Below are 19774 nucleotides of genomic sequence, written 5' to 3'. Positions count from 1 at the left end.
CGCTGTGGAATATGTCAGTGACATATAAGTGATGAGAATGTCTGTACAGCGCTGTGGAATATGTCAGTGATATATAAGGGATGAGAATGTCTGTACAGCGCTGTGGAATATGTCAGTGATATAGAAGTGATGAGAATGTCTGTACAGCACTGTGGAATATGTCAGTGATATATAAGGGATGAGAATGTCTGTACAGCGCTGTGGAATATGTCAGTGATATAGAAGTGATGAGAATGTCTGTACAGCACTGTGGAATATGTCAGTGATATATAAGGGATGAGAATATCTGTACAGAGCTGTGGAATATGTCAGTGATATATAAGTGATGAGAATGTCTGTACAGCGCTGTGGAATATGTCAGTGACATATAAGGGATGAGAATGTCTGTACAGCGCTGTGGAATATGTCAGTGATATATAAGTGATGAGTGTCTGTACAGCGCTGTGGAATATGTCAGTGATATATAAGTGATGAGAATGTCTGTACAGCGCTGGGGAATATGTCAGTGATATATCAGTGAGGAGAATGTCTGTACAGCGCTGTGGAATATGTCAGTAATATATAAGTGATGAGAATGTCTGTACAGCGCTGTGGAATATGTCAGTGATATATAAGTGATGAGACTGTCTGTACAGCGCTGTGGAATATGTCAGTGATATATAAGGGATGAGAATGTCTGTACAGCGCTGTGGAATATGTCAGTGATATATCAGGGATGAGAATGTCTGTACAGCGCTGTGGAATATGTCAGTGATATAGAAGTGATGAGAATGTCTGTACAGCGCTGTGGAATATGTCAGTGATATAGAAGTGATGAGAATGTCTGTACAGGGCTGTGGAATATGTCAGTGATATATAAGGGATGAGAATGTCTGTACAGCGCTGTGGAATATGTCAGTGATATATAAGTGATGAGAATGTCTGTACAGCGCTGTGGAATATGTCAGTGACATATAAGGGTGTAAGATACTGCCATCATTACCCACCGACACAGGACCAATCTAAGGACGCAGTTTGCCAGTTAGATCTGTGGGGCCAATCACTCTGATGACTGGAGTCCATTCTAGGGAATCAGATGGTTTGAAATTGCAAATAATGGATTATCCACGTGTGTAAAACGGGCTCATCCTGGCATCAGTGAATGACGGGGAGACGGCGCCCGGCCCCCCGCGGTGCCTGCACATCACTGGGAGGCTGTGTGTACATTCTGAAGTCTTACTGCGTGGGTCTGGCCTCACAAAGGAACGAGCCTCATTGATTGGTCTGATGGTCAGGCGGCACGTCCAGATAGCGCTCTGATGTCCGCATCATTCAGGGCGCACAAGCGGCAGATCCTTGTCCTGCAATGTGAACTCATCATGAGACAAGCTGCAGGAGTGAACGCCATGGACCGTGACTCCATTGCAAATCCACGTTTTATATATCACTCCTAGAACTGAGCCAAGCGGCTGCAGGTAAAGCTCTGCAATATACGGCGGGCAGCCATGGCAGAACAAGCTCCTGTGCTCTGCACCACTACACGCAGGGGTGGACTGGGAACTTAAAGTGGCCCTGGAAAAAAATACTAAAAGTGGCCCCATTTTGTAGTTTGATCCAAATTGATGGAAGGCAGGGCCAGCAATACCGTATTGTGGCACAGTATACCCCCCCAACAGTCCATCGGAAAATACTGTCCCCAAATCCTTCCACTGGGAGGCTGTGAGGAGGGCTCCGGCGGCCCCCATGGGCATCGGCCCACGGGAAATGTCCCTGTAAGCTCCATGGCCAATCCGCCCCTGATTACACGGTGGCCATCGGAGTGGAGCACGGACCGAGCAGGCGCTCCAGACTGGCAGCTGCCCCCCACTCTAGCGGATAAAGGGGCATCCTGCAGGTGGGTGGGGGCTCTCCCCTGTAATGACGCAGCGCTGGAGGCAGACAATTCAATGTGGAGCAAAAACTGAAATAATGTAATCTTCTCAATGGCATCTATGAAATGTACATCCTGCTTGACACCTGAGCAGCGCCATCACAGAGGAGAGAAGCGTCATAAATAACCCTGCCGGCCTTATAGGACTTGTCTCCTGCCCCTAGCCAGGCACACAGCACATCGTACAAGAATTAAAGGGCCAGCGCCAGTCTTAACTAAACTAAAGCAGAATGGAAAGGTATGGAACTTTCTAATAGACTTTGGGTTTTAATATATCACAATTTTTTAAAGACCTCTGCTTGCTGTTTGGAAATTGCGTTATTGTCTGGCTGTAAATAATGTTTACATTCACTCACAGGAAGCAGAGAGACTAGACTGATAAAGGGAGAACGTTTCAAATGTAGAAGTGAAAAAACACGAGCAGCTGCAGAACGTCCATTACACAATGATTTTGTCTATAAAAAGAGGATGAGCGCCTAAAGTGCATTCACAGAGTGTGTAATACCGTAAACTATACCAAATAGCATGTACGACTGCTCCTCGGGGGAGGGACTGTGTGACATAGATGCTCCTTGGGGGAGGGGCTGTGGCATACAGCATATGAATGTTCCTCAGGGGAGGGACTGTATGACATACAGTGTACAACTGCTCCTTGGCAGAGAGGCTGGAAGAATGCCACACTATAGAGTCGGAGGGTGACTGTCCAGACGTGGCAGAATGAGCCACAGAAGGTCTTTATACTCCATGTCCCGAGTGTACTATACAATAAGCCTGACCACTGCGGAGCGGGCCCTGCCTCCACCCCGCTGGGGTCCCGAGGTCAGGCTTACATGTACAAAGCTGTAAGACTCAGGTAAACATGTCGCAATGCCCCGCGGACACCTTGTAATGCCATGTATGCCAGCACGTGGCACGTCCACATATCTGTCTGTATAAAGTGCAGCGGGCGTCACCAGGACACGGAGAGGTGAACTGCAGCATCTGTTACTTGTACACGCAGAGAAAGAACCCCGCCAGCAGGGGGAGCAGGTTCAGCATTAGAAGCCACAGGGTGACCACCAGGTTTGAAGAGCGAGAGCAGAGATCTGAAAAACAAAACAGAGAACAGGCAATGTCACCAAGGCATGTAGGATGGTCCCGACCTGTGGCTGATGCAAAAGACAACAGCTGCCAGGGCATGCTGGGAGTTGTAGTTTTCACAGCAGCTGCAGGACCACAGGTTGGAGAGCGCACAATGACCAGGCGGGATTCGTCGGTGTTCTGCACGCGCAGCGGTGGGGTGGGAACGCCCTTGTATCGCAGTCACCGTTTCCGTGGCAGCACAGGAGACACGCACTATATAACCCCTTAATGACCCAGACAATTTTTGGCTTTTTTCATCTCTCTGCTTTCCAAGAGCCGCAACTTTTAACATGTTTTATTTATGTTTTCAGATGAGGAGTTTTTCTCTGCAGGACAAGTTGTATTTTTAATGGCCGCACAGGTTGTACTGGAAAACGGGAGGAAGTGCTTTGTGGGCGAGATTGGAAAAAAAACTAAAACACTTCTGTCATTTCGGGGGAGGGGTTATAACAGCGAAAAAATAAAAAAATAAAAAACACATTGAAAAACGGAATGTTTTTGCATAGAGCTGGGTGAGGACGTGTTTTTTGCGGGTGAGATGTCATTTTTATTGGTACCGTTTTTCCAGTACATACAAGTTTTTGATCGATTTTTACAAAATTTTTTTTAGAGATAAGGTGACTAAATAATGGTGACTTATGCATTCATATTTTTTCCCCGTTTCAGCATTCACTGCAGAGGAAAAATATTTTTTAGAGTTTCATGGTTTGGACATTTTTGGACTCCAATACCAAATTATAGAGATTTTTTTTATTTAAAAAAAACCATAACATTTTTTTTTCACTGTCATTTTTAGTCCCCTTATGGGACTTGTACATGTGATCTGATTGCTTGTCCCATACACTGCAATAGAATACTACCGCAGTCTATGGGAGGTTCACAGGCTGCCTCGGGCACAGATTCTCAGGCAGCTCAGTATGACAGCACTGGGCTCAAGCTTTCATGGCAACCGATCAGAGTCACATGATTTTGCTGCAAGGGCTCCGACCATAGGGAGCCCCCTCCTCTAAACACTCAGATGCCATGGTCACTACTGACTGCAGCATCTGAGGGGTTAAATGATCAGGGTCGGCTGTATTATCCACCCATGGATCACCTAGTGAGCACCTGTGACTGATATATCCGGCATGGGTCATTAAGGTGTTTGCACTACACGGTCAATATCCATGTGGTCAGACCCCAGCTATTCACGTGGATCTGCCACGTGGCACGCTAGTCTCTGCTGAGGCTTAGGCACACATACCTAGAGGGGCAGCTCTCGTCCTGTTGTCTGGGGGAGGATCCCGCTCCGGAGGGCAGAGGTCACAGAAGTCCCAACAGGACGGACAGACAAGCTCGCCCTCGTAGTACCAGCCATTGATGTGGGTGCTGACAGCGATCACCTGACCGGCCCGGCTGCACAGGTAGGGGGTGTCCTCCAGCCAGATCTGCAGGCCTTCTGGGGCGCAGCTCACCTGTTGGATAATATGAAGACGTGACCTCAGCGCGTAATTATTGCAGTCACATGCAGAGGCCCCGGAATGGGCGTTGGTACCTGCGGATGGGAAGTTTCATCTTCTGACCACAGAAGTATAAAAGTAATGTGCCCCCCTCCCCCGACAGCAAGTACCTGATAGCAGCCGCTGCCCCAGTCGGGGTAACTCATCCTCTTATAGCACTGCTCCATGACAAATGCCGCCCTCTGCTCCAGACAGACGGACCCCGGCCCATAGCGCTCCGCCCCGTAGTTCCTGGACGCAGCTGGAACGTATAGGAGATTTACCATCAAATGTCAGTGATGAAGGCAGGATGGACAGGAGGTGAGGTGGACACTGCGGACGGCACGGGCAGGGGGCTGGCCGCACTTTAGGACATCTGACCACTGACCCCTCCAGTAGTGCAGCCATATCACTACAGGGTAGACTGCTCCACTGAGGCGATCCATCACAGCGCCCTCGTCAGCCCCGCTCATCTCATCCTCCGATTATTTCATGGAAAACGCGTTTTACATCACATAAACCCGCACGCACACCCGACGTCAGAACCCGAAGGGTTCACTCACTGGCGAATCAGGGTGAAACGAGAAGAAAAAAAAATCCAAAAATGACCTTGTCTAGATTAAGGCCACAAAAACACACAGCCGATACCTGGAAATCTACAAAAACTGTCAAACAGCACAGAGGAAAACCCACACTCTCCTGCCGACAACCAGAAATGGAGACATTTAGCAGGTCAGTAAGGGGTTAATTATAGGTACTAGCACCCGATGGGGGTTATCCCATTAAGGATATCACTGACGGACTGGCCACTCAGGGCAGAGAAGAGCTGCTCTCACTCCTAGGACTCGGCCAAGCACAAGCAGATATGGTGAGGTGCGCCCCTCTGGCACCGCTTATCTCCCTCCTCCCCACAGATCGGACCCCTTATTACTCTCACATCCGCCCTACATGTGGCTACTACCTGGCTGGTTCTGGGGCATGGTGCAGTCCGAGCTTCTCTGGTATTCTCCGCTCAAATGCCAGCTGAACTCCTGGGTGAATGGGCAGAAGTCGGCGATCTCCACCGCCCCCCCATAGAGGGCGAGATCCTCCTGCGGGACCCCCAGGATGTGGTCAAAATACTGAGGATACAGAAAACGGGGAGAAAGTAATAACTACAAGGAAGACGGCAAGAGGCGGAAGGAAAGGCCTGCGACGGAGCAACAGCATCCTAAACCAGAGCAGAACAGTGAGTGCAGCTCTGGAGTATAATACAGGATGTAACTCAGGATCAGTACAGGATAAGTAATGTATGTACACAGTGACTGCACCAGCAGAATAGTGAGTGCAGCTCTGGAGTATAATACAGGATGTAACTCAGGATCAGTACAGGATAAGTAATGTATGTACACAGTGACTGCACCAGCAGAATAGTGAGCGCAGCTCTGGAGTATAATACAGGATAAGTAATGTATGTACACAGTGACTGCACCAGCAGAATAGTGAGTGCAGCTCTGGAGTATAATACAGGATGTAACTCAGGATCAGTACAGGATAAGTAATGTATGTACACAGTGACTGCACCAGCAGAATAGTGAGTGCAGCTCTGGAGTATAATACAGGATGTAACTCAGGATCAGTACAGGATAAGTAATGTATGTACACAGTGACTGCATCAGCAGAATAGTGAGTGCAGCTCTGGAGTATAATACAGGGTGTAACTCAGGATCAGTACAGGATAAGTAATGTATGTACACAGTGACTGCACCAGCAGAATAGTGAGTGCAGCTCTGGAGTATAATACAGGATGTAACTCAGGATCAGTACAGGATAAGTAATGTATGTACACAGTGACTGCCCCAGCAGAATAGTGAGTGCAGCTCTGGAGTATAATACAGGATGTAACTCAGGATCAGTACAGGATAAGTAATGTATGTACACGGTGACTGCTCCAGCAGAACAGTGAGCGCAGCTCTGCAGTATAATACAGGATGTAACTCAGGATCAGTACAGGATAAGTAATGTATGTACACAGTGACTGCACCAGCAGAATAGTGAGCGCAGCTCTGGAGTATAATACAGGATGTAACTCAGGATCAGTACAGGATAAGTAATGTATGTACACAGTGACTGCACCAGCAGAATAGTGAGTGCAGCTCTGGAGTATAATACAGGATGTAACTCAGGATCAGTACAGGATAAGTAATGTATGTACACAGTGACTGCGCCAGCAGAATAGTGAGTGCAGCTCTGGGGTATAATACAGGATGTAACTCAGGATCAGTACAGGATAAGTAATGTATGCACACAGTGACTGCACCAGCAGAATAGTGAGTGCAGCTCTGGAGTATAATACAGGATGTAACTCAGGATCAGTACAGGATAAGTAATGTATGTACACAGTGACTGCACTAGCAGAATAGTGAGTGCAGCTCTGGGGTATAATACAGGATGTAACTCAGGATCAGTACAGGATAAGTAATGTATGTACACAGTGACTGCCCCAGCAGAATAGTGAGTGCAGCTCTGAAGTATAAGTCTCTGACTTCAGCACAATGCTTTGTTTCTCCCTGCAGGGTGCGGGCACTGAGGGAGATATGGGGGGGGGGGCTGAGTTACAGCCCAGCTGCCCAGTTACTTTGACGATTGAAAACTGCCAACTCCATCCAAAACACATAGTGCCCTATGGCTGCTGTGATGCGCACACCTCTCATTCCCATAAATAAGGAGCCTGTGAAGTAGATGAGATTGGGGAACTCCAGTAAATACCTGATATTCTTGAGGAAGACTTTTGGGGAACCTCTGTAGATTACATATGGCCACCGCCCTCTGGTCCTGTCGGCAGCTCAGTTGTAAAGGATTGCCTCGGAGAGTGTCACAGAAGGGGCTGACATTTTGCTTCCTGTATACAAAGAACAGACGCTGTATCATCTGGGATGCAGGGGGGGGGGGGGGGCACGGTACACAAGACACATGGACGTCTTACTTTCTGCTCTGCTCAGTGATCCAGAACTTGCAGCTTTTCATTGCAAAGTCGCAGCCTTTCCCTCGCCCCCAGTCCAGCTTCTGCGCCATGCTGTAATTTGCTCTGTACCAGCTTAAAGAGAAATCATTACAACAAGTGGTCATTCAGGGCGAGGATCGGAGGGCTCACGTCGGTGATGTCCGCCCATCCAGCTTTTACAGCCGTTGGGTTAGATGACGGCTGCAGAGTACTTATGCCTCTCTGCAGCATATGTCCCTGACGTGGTCGACAGACATGCACTGAAAACTGGGAGCACTGGAGCGGTGGTGCTGGGATGGTGGGTATGGACCTAGCATTGCGGTGGTGCTGGGATGGTGGGTATAGACCTAGCATTGCGGTGGGAGTGCAGCTCCATTCAGACAGCACAGTATAGAATTATCAGCACTCACCCCGTATCCTCCATCAGAGCAAGTGTGATCCTGGAGAAGACCCTGTTCTGTGTGTGGGAGCCCGTCATGGCCTCATTCTGTGGAGACACAACACTAAGTGCTCGGACGAGAGACTCGAGGAGCAGGAAAGAACCAGACGAAACCCCTGTCCCGCACCTCCAGCAGCCGCTTCTCCCAGTGGTTCAGCTCTGTGCCCATGCCACCCTGATTCTCCAGCTCCATTCCCTCAAGATCTGGACAGTCAAAGTGACTCCGCACCTCGTCCTAAAAAAACAAAAAACAAAATCCAACATGACTTAAAGGGTCACCCCGTGAATCATTAGCACAAGATAACAGCTCAGTTAGAGGGATCTGCAGTGCATCTAGTGCTAGGGCGCACCATGTACGGCGCAGGCAGCGCAGGGCGCACCATGTACGGCGCAGGCAGCACCTCTGCCTGCCCTCATCCTGACCTGTCTCTTGACTAAGAGTATTGTCTGCTCCCTTGGTGCTCCGCTCTGGTGTCCCTGACCCCGGTTGGTCAGCTGACAACTACACTGGGACTTTTCCAGGAGGTTTTCTGCAGTGAAGTCCAGATTACTGAACTGGGGCGAAAGGGTGAATACCAGGGGATCGCCAGGACAACGCCCTTAGATTTAGCCCAAAGTAAAACTGGTTATTTGGCACAGTGGATCCACGCCCACTGCCCGTTGCATTATTTTAGTGGAATTTCCCTAGGATATTAAAGGTAAATCTGATTAGCAGATTGGTGGGGGCTGACTGACCACTTTGTCCCATTCACGTGACTGCACCCCTGCTACTAAGTACACTGTATGTACACAATGAAGAGGATGCATCGCTATGGCCCCCTCCAAACAGCTGGTCAGCGGAGTACTGAGCCAATATCACTGGCCTATTACACCTTCTAGTGCTCATGGCTATAACGGATACTCACCGTGACCCGCGGGGTGACCAGCAGGTAGACCTTGCGTTGAACCATTTTGGCGCCTCTAATATCCCAGTTCCTGGTGATCATTCGAACGACCTTTTCACTCCACTGGTAAACACCAAGGCTGCAATAAAAGAAGACAGTGACGAGATGTGCCCCCGAGATGTGCGAGAGCCATAGGTAGGACGCTCACCTCTCATTGAAGGCAGGGAGGCCATCTGCAGACCTCGGCGTCAGCGGCTCCCCACTGTCATCATAAAAGAAGGCAAAAAGACCGGCAGAAAATCCCTGGAAAACACCACGAGATTTAAGCAACAGGTAAACTCTGACAAGTCACATGTACAGATCATACATAACACGCAAACTAACACACTGGACACGTCACATGTACGAATCATAGACGACACGTAAACCCTAACACAACCGACAGTGTAACACCGCTTCACACACATCATGTCCTGCACGGTGTTTTTACATATGGGATCTATGGCGGCCGTACATTACACAGAGGTGACTGGACGTGTAATGGTGGCGCACACGGAACTGAAGCTGAGCTTGTGCCTCCAGCTACAGCAGTAATGTATGTGTCCTGGAGGAGGGGGGGACCTATGACACTGGACATCACCTACCAGAGCGTGGATGATCTCATGCTTCACGGTGGACAGCATGCCGGCAAACTCCTGGGGCTGCGTGGAGATCATACTGGGGCACAGGTTGGCATACCCTGCAATGGGCCTACAACGAAAAGGGTAGGTATTATCAGATGCTGCCCGCACACCTTCAACAGCTGCAGGCCATATGCAAGTTTGGAGGACTGTCATCTGTCCGGAGTCCCCCATACACATGCATACTGAGCTCGGCCGAGCATGCATGTGTTCTCAATGGGGAGAGAAGAAGAGAAAGTTGCTGCCAGAAGTCTCTAGCGATGGCTTATCTCCCAGGAAAACAAAAGGATAGGGTTTGTAACTCAAAGAGCCCGATCCTTCTCTCGCTGCCATCCGTCGGAGCTCCCAATCCACATCAGGGTGTGTATGGGGTTAAAGCCCAGGACACGTGCATGGTCGCAGGTGAGCGGCGCCCGTTACCCTCGATACCTGTCCATCTCTGCCTCCAGCTGACAATAGGCTGCATACGCCACAATGTTCTCCTGGCTGCATCTCTCCGTGGTGATTGCGCTGACGTAGAGGATAAAGTCTGCATCCCGAACCCCCCCACTGTCCGGGGGCCCCGATACTCCACAGTACTTGTTGCGGCACATTAAACATTGCTAGAGGAAAGCGGTAAATAGAGAACATACCATGAGAAAAAAACGCTGCAAAGTGCGCCAGAAACCTACAGGACGGCGTCTCATGTACCCGCTGCGGGCGACAGATTTACAGCATATGGGGCAATAACAACAGATCAGAGGCCCCTGACCCAATGAGGGAATTCTGTGCTACTGCCATTCTGCTGCCCTCTCCACGTCATGGCCGTACCTGGAGGTGCTCCTCGGGCACAATCACCGGACCGCATCGCGTGTGCTCTGCGCAGCCCTCGTGACAGTACCTCTGAGCGTCCGACTGTCTCCTCACGTACTGATTCTTCACGCACTGTCTTCATGAGAATAAACAGAAGAGATGTCACTAATCGGCACACGCGTGCTCCGCAGCGCAAGGGGGGGGGGGGGCGGCACCTACCTGCTCAGTAATATGGAGCCACTAGGTCGGCGCACTTGAAAGGTCTTCTGTAAATAGGAGATGGCTTGTGGGAAGAGCTTATTCTGCAGAACAGACGGAGACAATCACAACCCCTAGAGACCGGCGTCCAGCGCTCGGGGAGCGGAGGTTAGGGCTCCCCCCCACACATCATACTGACGAACTGCGCTAATGTGTGTCCACTATTCCCCAGAGCATGGCCCCCCCTCGACTACACAAAGAGAGCGTCCCCCGCAACCCCGACTATACACAGACAGAGCGTCCCCCGCAACCCCGACTATACACAGACAGAGTCCCCCGCAACCCCGACTATACACAGACAGAGTCCCCCGCAACCCCGACTATACACAGACAGAGTCCCCCGCACCCCGACTATACACAGACAGAGTCCCCCGCAACCCCGACTATACACAGACAGAGTCCCCCGCAACCCCGACTATACACAGACAGAGCGTCCCCCGCAACCCCGACTATACACAGACAGAGAGTCCCCCGCAACCCCGACTATACACAGACAGAGCGTCCCCTGCAACCCCGACTATACACAGACAGAGCGTCCCCCGCAACCCCGGACTATACACAGAGCGTCCCCCGCAACCCTGACTATACACAGACAGAGTGTCCCCCGCAACCCCGACTATACACAGACAGAGCGTCCCCCGCAACCCCGACTATACACAGACAGAGGTCCCCCGCAACCCCGACTATACACAGACAGAGTCCCCCGCAACCCCGACTATACACAGACAGAGCGTCCCCCGCAACCCCGACTAAAGGTCCCCGCAACCCGACTATACACAGACAGAGCGTCCCCCGCAACCCCGACCTATACACAGACAGAGAGTCCCCCGCAACCCCGGACTATACACAGACAGAGCGTCCCCCGCAACCCCGACTATACACAGACAGAGCGTCCCCCGCAACCCCGACTCTACACAGACAGAGAGTCCCCAGCAACCCCGACTATACACAGACCAGAGCGTTCCCCGCAACCCCGACTATACACAGACAGAGCGTTCCCCGCAACCCCGACTATACACAGACAGAGAGTCCCCCGCAACCCCGACTATACACAGACAGAGAGTCCCCCCGCAACCCCGGAATATACACAGACAGAGCGTTCCCGCAACCCCGACTATACACAGACAGAGTCCCCCGCAACCCCGACTATACACACAGCGTCCCCCGCAACCCCGGACTATACACAGACAGAGCGTCCCCCGCAACCCCGACTATACACAGACAGAGAGTCCCCCCGCAACCCCGACCTATACACAGACAGAGCGTCCCCCGCAACCCCCGACTATTACACAGACAGAGCGTCCCCCGCAACCCCGGACTATACACAGAGCGTCCCCCGCAACCCTGACTATACACAGACAGAGTGTCCCCCGCAACCCCGACTATACACAGACAGAGCGTCCCCCGCAACCCCGACTATACACAGACAGAGCGTCCCCCGCAACCCCGACTATACACAGACAGAGAGTCCCCCGCAACCCCGACTATACACAGACAGAGCGTCCCCCGCAACCCCGACTATACACAGACAGAGAGTCCCCCGCAACCCCGACTATACACAGACAGAGCGTCCCCCGCAACCCCGACTATACACAGACAGAGCGTCCCCCGCAACCCCGACTATACACAGACAGAGCGTCCCCCGCAACCCCGACTATACACAGACAGAGCGTCCCCTGCAACCCCGACTATACACACAGCGTCCCCCGCAACCCCCGACTATACACAGACAGAGCGTCCCCCGCAACCCCGGACTATACACAGACAGAGCGTCCCCTGCAACCCCGACTATACACACAGCGTCCCCCGCAACCCCGGACTATACACAGACAGAGAGTCCCCCGCAACCCCGACTATACACAGACAGAGCGTCCCCCGCAACCCCGACTATACACAGACAGAGCGTCCCCCGCAACCCCGGACTATACACAGACAGAGCGTCCCCTGCAACCCCGACTATACACACAGCAGCCCCCGCAACCCAGGACTATACACAGACAGAGCGTCCCCCGCAACCCCGGACTATACACAGACAGAGCGTCCCCTGCAATCCCGACTATACACACAGCGTCCCCTGCAACCTCGACTATACTCACAGCGCCCCCCCTCCTACACACAATCAGCGCCCCCTCCCTTCCGACTACACAGGGTATCCAAACCCATTTCAGAAAGAGCAGAAGATTCGGGAAGAAGCTCATCTTTCAGACTCGATGACACTCACTTTGACAAGTCTCTTCCTCGCTGGGACCAGGCTACAAACACAAAGAGAAATCTCATCAGTATCCATCTGCAGTACAGTCCGATCTCCCTGACCATAACTGTGGGCATGTGCAGGCGGGGCTGCGGAGGCACATCATAATCCATGGCCGTCATTAACAGCAGTGTCAGTGACGAGAAGCTCCGGGGAGCCCCCGCCCGACGGAGAGCTCCATGGTCCCCAGCGCCAGACGGAGAGCTCCATGTACCCCCAGCCAGACGGGGAGCTCCATAGACCCCCCCGCCAGACGGGGAGCTCCATAGACCCCCCCGCCAGACGGGGAGCTCCATAGACCCCCCGCCAGACGGGGAGCTCCATAGACCCCCCGCCAGACGGGGAGCTCCATAGACCCCCCGCCAGACGGGGAGCTCCATAGACCCCCCGCAAGACGGGGAGCTCCATAGACCCCCCGCCAGACGGAGAGCTCCATAGACCCCCCGTCCGACGGAGAGCTCCATGGACCCCTGTCCGATGAGGACTCCTGTGGAGGAGGTAAGTACATGTGATGGCATTAGTGGGATTTTACACACAGGGTTATTCACTAGTTATTGATGGCAAAGCCACAGGATCCACCATAAGCGGAGAGGGACCCACACCGACGGTGGCTGGCGTGCAATGCTCTCCCCATTCACTTTTTTGGGACCTCCGACACTAGCGAGTGCCTTACTCTTCAATGCTGGGGTCGTAGACAATCTTCATCCGCAGCTGCTCCTCCGCCTGCCTCCTGATCACGTGACTCGTCCTCTGGTGAACCTGGTACACCACCTGGAAACACAGGGTGAATGAAAACTGGGCGGAGCAACCGCAGGAGCAGGACCAACCCCAGGAGCAGGACCAACCCCGGGAGCCAAAGGCAGGACCAAACCCAGGAACAGGACCAACCCCAGGGGCCAAAACCAACCCCGGGAGATGGGGCTTATAGTAATTTTTCACGTGATAGCGGGCAGCAGAGGCAGTATGGGGGGGCAGTGACTGACAGGAGGCAGTATGGGGGGGGGCAGTGACTGACAGGAGGCAGTATAGGGGGGGGCAGTGACTGACAGGAGGCAGTATGGGGGGGCAGTGACTGACAGGAGGCAGTGTGGGGGAGCAGTGACTGACAGGAGGCAGTGTGGGGGGGAGCAGGACTGACAGGAGGCAGTATGGGGGGGCAGTGACTGACAGGAGGCAGTGTGGGGGGGGGGCAGTGACTAACAGGAGGCAGTATGGGGGGGCAGTGACTGACAGGAGGCAGTATTGGGGGGGGCAGTGACTGACAGGAGGCAGTATGGGGGGGGCAGTGACTGACAGGAGGCAGTATGGGGGGGCAGTGACTGACAGGAGGCAGTATGGGGGGGCAGTGACTGACAGGAGGCAGTGTGGGGGGGAGCAGTGGACTGACAGGAGGCAGTGTGGGGGGGAGCAGTGACTGACAGTAGGCAGTGTGGGGGGGGCAGTGACTGACAGGAGGCAGTATGGGGGGGCAGTGACTGACAGGAGGCAGTGTGGGGGGGGCAGTGACTGACAGGAGGCAGTGTGGGGGGGGCAGTGACTGACAGGAGGGCAGTATGGGGGGGCAGTGATGACAGGAGGCAGTATGGGGGGGCAGTGACTGACAGGAGGCAGTATGGGGGGGCAGTGACTGACAGGAGGCAGTATGGGGGGGCAGTGACTGACAGGAGGCAGTATGGGGGGGCAGTGACTGACAGGAGGCAGTATGGGGGGGCAGTGACTGACAGGAGGCAGTATGGGGGGGCAGTGACTGACAGGAGGCAGTATGGGGGGGGCAGTGACTGACAGGAGGCAGTATGGGGGGGGGCAGTGACTGACAGGAGGCAGTATGGGGGGGGGCAGTGACTGACAGGAGGCAGTATGGGGGGGGCAGTGACTGACAGGAGGCAGTAGGGGGGGGGCAGTGACTGACAGGAGGCAGTATGGGGGGGGGCAGTGACTGACAGGAGGCAGTAGGGGGGGGGGGGCAGTGACTGACAGGAGGCAGTATGGGGGGGGCAGTGACTGACAGGAGGCAGTAGGGGGGGGCAGTGACTGACAGGAGGCAGTATGGGGGGCAGTGACTGACAGGAGGCAGTAGGGGGGCATTGACTGACAGGAGGCAGTATGGGGGGGGGCAGTGACTGACAGGAGGCAGTATGGGGGGGCAGTGACTGACAGGAGGCAGTATGGGGGGCAGTGACTGACAGGAGGCAGTATGGGGGGGCAGTGACTGACAGGAGGCAGTATGGGGGGGGGCAGTGACTGACAGGAGGCAGTATGGGGGGGCAGTGACTGACAGGAGGCAGTATGGGGGGGCAGTGACTGACAAGAGGCAGTATGGGGGGCAGTGACTGACAGGAGGAGCAGTATGGAGGGGCAGTGATGACAGGAGGCAGTATGGAGGGGCAGGACTGACAGGAGGCAGTATGGGGGGGGCAGTGACTGACAGGAGGCAGTATGGGGGGGCAGTGACTGACAGGAGGCAGTATGGGGGGCAGTGACTGACAGGAGGCAGTATGGGGGGGCAGTGACTGACAGGAGGCAGTATGGGGGGGCAGTGGGCAGTGACTGACAGGAGGAGTATGGGGGTGGCAGTGACTGACAGGAGGCAGTATGGGGGGGCAGTGACTGACAGGAGGCAGTATGTGGGCAGTGCTGACCAGGAGGCAGTATGGGGGGGCAGTGACTGACAGGAGGCAGTATGGGTGGGCAGTGACTGACAGGAGCAGTATGGGGGGGCAGTGACTGACAGGAGGCAGTATGGGGGGGGCAGTGACTGACAGGAGGCAGTATGGGGGTGCAGTGACTGACAGGAGGCAGTATGGGGTGCATGTGACTGACAGGAGGCAGTATGGTGGGCAGTGACTGACAGGAGGCAGTATGGGGGGGCAGTGACTGACAGGAGGCAGTATGGGGGGGGGGCAGTGACTGACAGGAGGCAGTATGGGGGGGGGGCAGTGACTGACAGGAGGCAGTATGGGGGGGGGGCAGTGTGACTGAGCCGGAGGGCAGTATGGGGGGGTGGGGAGCAGTGACTGACAGGAGGACAGTATGGGGGGGGCAGGTGACTGACAGGAGGCAGTATGGGGGGGGCAGTGACTGACAGGAGGCAGTATGGGGGGGGCAGTGACTGACAGGAGGCAGTATGGGGGGCAGTGACTGACAGGAGGCAGTATGGGGGGGGGGGCAGTGACTGACAGGAGGCAGTATGGGGGGGGGGGGGCAGTGACTGACAGGAGGCAGTATGGGGGTGCAGTGACTGACAGGAGGCAGTATGGGGGTGCAGTGACTGACAGGAGGCAGTATGGGTGGGCAGTGACTGACAGGAGGCAGTATGGGGGGGCAGTGACTGACAGGAGGCAGTATGGGGGGGGGGCAGTGACTGACAGGAGGCAGTATGGGGGGGGGGCAGTGACTGACAGGAGGCAGTATGGGGGGGGCAGTGACTGACAGGAGGCAGTATGGGGGGGGGCAGTGACTGACAGGAGGCAGTATGGGGGAGCAGTGACTGACAGGAGGCAGTATGGGGGGGGCAGTGACTGACAGGAGGCAGTATGGGGGGGGGCAGTGACTGACAGGAGGCAGTATGGGGGGGGCAGTGACTGACAGGAGGCAGTATGGGGGGCAGTGACTGACAGGAGGCAGTATGGGGGGGGGGGTGGGGCAGTGACTGACAGGAGGCAGTATGGGGGGGGGGGCAGTGACTGACAGGAGGCAGTATGGGGGGGGGGGGGGCAGTGACTGACAGGAGGCAGTATCCCATTGCTGGACTCACCTCCTCGGGCCCCGGGACCTGATGGCGGCACAGACTGGAGGCCTGTGAGGGGGAGCTGAGGAGAAGGACGGCCGCCAGGGTGATGAGAGAGGCCGAGGGGCCCCGGGTCCCTCCAGTCAGGGCTCCTCTGGATTTAGCAGCCATTTTACCCCATCCGACCGCTGTTACCGGGACAACGTGACGTCACCAGGCGCTTCCGGGATCACGTGATTGGTTTCTATGGCAGCAGCTTGGAGACATCACTGAGGAGCTTCGTATGTGGACGTCACCATCGTGTACGCAGAGCGCAGTGCAGACTGTGCAGAGATGTGCGGCTCTCTGCAGCGGTTATTATTGTGAGTAGTCAGTGAGTGGGAGTCCGGAGCCAGGACCCAGCCTGGAAGAAAATAGTCTTATTATAGCGCCTCCATATCCCACAGTCCCTGCCCTAGGAGCTTGCAATCTAAACCAGCAGGTTCCCTCCTGTCCCCTCAGCAGGAGCGGTGACGTCCTGTCTATGAAGTGACCTGGTGGTGGTCATGTGATGGCGGTGTGCCCCCAGCGAACAGAGCGGTGCGGCCGGTTATAACGGGGTGAGCGCAGTGTCTGGGTCTCGGCCGGGCCCCCAGGGCAGCGTCTGTGTCTAGGCCGGGCCCCCAGGGCAGCGTCTGTGTGTAGGCCGGGCCCGTGTCAGCGTCTGGGTCTAGGCCGGGCTCCCAGGGCAGCGTCTGTGTCTAGGCCGGGCCCATAGGGCAGCGTCTGTGTCTAGGCCGGGCCCCCAGGGCAGCGTCTGTGTGTAGGCCGGGCCCGTGTCAGCGTCTGGGTCTAGGCCGGGCTCCCAGGGCAGCGTCTGTGTCTAGGCCGGGCCCATGTCAGCGTCTGGGTCTAGGCCGGGCCCCCAGGGCAGCGTCTGTGTCTAGGCCGGGCCCCCAGGGCAGCGTCTGTGTCTAGGCCGGGCCCCCAGGCCAGCGTCTGTGTCTAGGCCGGGCCCCCAGGGCAGCGTCTGTGTCTAGGCCGGACCCGTGTCAGCGTCTGGGTCTAGGCCGGGCCCCCAGGGCAGCGTCTGTGTCTAGGCCGGGCCCGTGTCAGCGTCTGGGTCTAGGCCGGGCCCCCAGGGCAGCGTCTGGGTCTAGGCCGGGCCCCCAGGGCAGCGTCTGGGTCTAGGCCGGGCCCCCAGGGCAGCGTCTGGGTCTAGGCCGGGCCCCCAGGGCAGCGTCTGGGTCTAGGCCGGGCCCCCATGGCAGCGTCTGGGTCTAGTCCGGGCCCCCGTGTCTGCGTCTAGGGCGGGCCCCCAGGCCAGCGTCTGTGTCTAGGGCGGGCCCCCAGGCCAGCGTCTGTGTCTAGGGCGGGCCCCCAGGCCAGCGTCTGTCTAGGGCGGGCCCCCAGGCCAGCGTCTGTGTCTAGGCCGGGCCCCCAGGGCAGCGTCTGTGTCTAGGCCGGGCTCCCAGGGCAGCGTCTGTGTCTAGGCCGGGCCCCCAGGGCAGTGTCTGTGTCTAGGCCGGGCCCCCAGGGCAGTGTCTGTGTCTAGGCAGGGCCCCCAGTCAGCGTCTGGGTCTAGGCCGGGCCCCCAGGGCAGTGTCTGTGTCTAGGCAGGGCCCCCAGTCAGTGTCTGGGTCTAGGCCGGGCCCCCAGGGCAGCATCTGTGTCTAGGCCGGGCCCCCAGGGCAGCGTTTGGGTCTAGTCCGGGCTCCCAGGGCAGCGTCTTGGTCTAGTCCGGGCCCCCAGGGCAGCGTCTTGGTCTAGTCCGGGCCCCCAGGGCAGCGTCTTGGTCTAGTCCGGGCCCCCAGGGCAGCGTCTTGGTCTAGTCCGGGCCCCCAGGGCAGCGTCTGGGTCTAGTCCGGGCCCCCAGGGCAGCGTCTGGGTCTAGGCTGGGCCCCCATGGCAGAGTCTGGGTCTAGTCCGGGCCCCGGGGAAGCGTCTGTGTCTAGGCTGGGCCCCCAGGGCAGCGTCTGGTCCTGGCCCCAGGGCAGCGTCTGGGTCTAATCCGGGCGCCAGGGCAACATCTGGGTCGGGCCCCAGTGTAGCACCTGAGCCTAGGTCTTGTCCTCGCAGCTGATGTTTACATAGAGCAGAAAGGTGGTAATAACCCACCTCACTGCTCCAGTTATAAGTGGAAAGTATGGTGGACGGGGCACTGAGAGGGCGGACGCCTGTCCCTTGCAGGGCAGATGGCAGGCGCCGGATCAGTAGGGGGTACAATGGCTTTCTAGGGTCCCGTCTCTGGATTTCTTTAGCGCCACCGATCCTCCGATTTCCCCCAGAATACAGGAAGTCGCAGGCACTTCACACACATGTTTTCCTGGGGCTGGGGCTGCGGATGACGGTGTGTGAACAGAGCCCTGATGCAGAGCGCTCTGCCTGTACGGATGTCATATACGGAGCGGGCGCAGGGCAGGAGCTCACATGACACATTGCTCCTGCTGCTTGTGCCCGCTCATAGCCACACAGTGCCCGGCTTCAGGAGAGTAGCACTGTGTACTCCGGTGTCACGGACATTCCCGTGGCAGGAGATCGGTGAGATTGGCAACACGTGGTTTGATCTGAGAGGTTTCCCGTTTGGATCAGATGACGTCCGTGTTGTTTCTGGTGCTTGCCTCACCTTCTATCCCCAGGTGTGGCTATTGGGGTCATGTAACCTTCTCTATTTATACTTGTCTCTCCCACAATGCTGTGCGGTGTATAGCTTCTGCTGGACCTGTGGATGCTGGTGTGTGGATCTCGGCGGAGTTCCTGGGGTTGCCATAGCCACTTGAAGTTAAGTGTTTCCTTTCCCTTTTGTATTTTGTTTGGCTTCTGTGTGTTGCATTTCCCTGTCTTTTGTATTACGGCCTGAGGGAGACTCCTGTTCGTCCTTCCTTTTGGAGGAACCGTTTGTCTCAGTCCTGACATTAGTACCAGGGTCCTGTAGGGTGAGTTAGGACACTAGGTATTCCGGCGTATGAACTCACCTACCTCTGGGGTCTGTTCATACTGGTAGTCAGTCAGGACTGTGATTCGGGTTTTACTAGGAGGTGTCCATCTCCTTTCCCTAGTTTCCAGGCCGTATTCCCTCACCGCTTTCCCTCCTATGGTCGGTGTGGTGTTTCCCTCCGGCCTGTACAGCGCTCAGTGCGTCCACAGGGGGAGCCAGACTCGAGTACACCGCAGGATGTGGGACCACAGATGCTGAAGCACAACGCCTGAACGTCAGGTGCCTATTTTGGTAGAAAAAAATAAAATAAAATAAAGTATGTTAGAAAATTCAT

General features: G+C 55.5%; 1 protein-coding gene across 3 annotated transcripts; it reads right to left on the bottom strand.

Moving 5' to 3' along the window:
- Window positions 1–2153: 2153 nt before the first annotated feature.
- LMLN (leishmanolysin like peptidase) lies at window positions 2154–19723 on the bottom strand. Of its 3 annotated transcripts, none has more exons than XM_044297040.1 (18): window positions 19478–19723; window positions 16551–16926; window positions 13470–13567; window positions 12767–12797; window positions 10507–10589; window positions 10306–10423; window positions 9925–10097; window positions 9460–9565; window positions 9024–9118; window positions 8837–8954; window positions 8059–8166; window positions 7903–7979; window positions 7475–7585; window positions 7258–7390; window positions 5471–5630; window positions 4641–4771; window positions 4275–4485; window positions 2154–2994 (listed from the first exon to the last, which is right to left on the bottom strand). In XM_044297040.1, the coding sequence occupies exons 2-18, from the start codon at window positions 16692–16694 to the stop codon at window positions 2894–2896; spliced, it is 1998 nt and encodes a 665-aa protein (XP_044152975.1). In that variant the 5' UTR covers window positions 16695–16926; window positions 19478–19723; the 3' UTR covers window positions 2154–2893. The 3 variants fall into 3 exon arrangements, with proteins under 3 accessions (XP_044152975.1, XP_044152973.1, XP_044152976.1); XM_044297038.1 differs by having other exon boundaries at window positions 19482–19723; XM_044297041.1 differs by lacking the exon at window positions 2154–2994 and having other exon boundaries at window positions 4426–4565; window positions 19482–19723.
- Window positions 19724–19774: the final 51 nt, after the last annotated feature.

This window comes from Bufo gargarizans, chromosome 6 (genome assembly GCF_014858855.1).
Source record: "Bufo gargarizans isolate SCDJY-AF-19 chromosome 6, ASM1485885v1, whole genome shotgun sequence".
Lineage (NCBI taxonomy): Eukaryota > Metazoa > Chordata > Amphibia > Anura > Bufonidae > Bufo > Bufo gargarizans.
The sequence above is the reverse complement of the archived record's forward strand: the minus strand, read 5'-3'. Positions and strand labels throughout refer to the sequence as shown.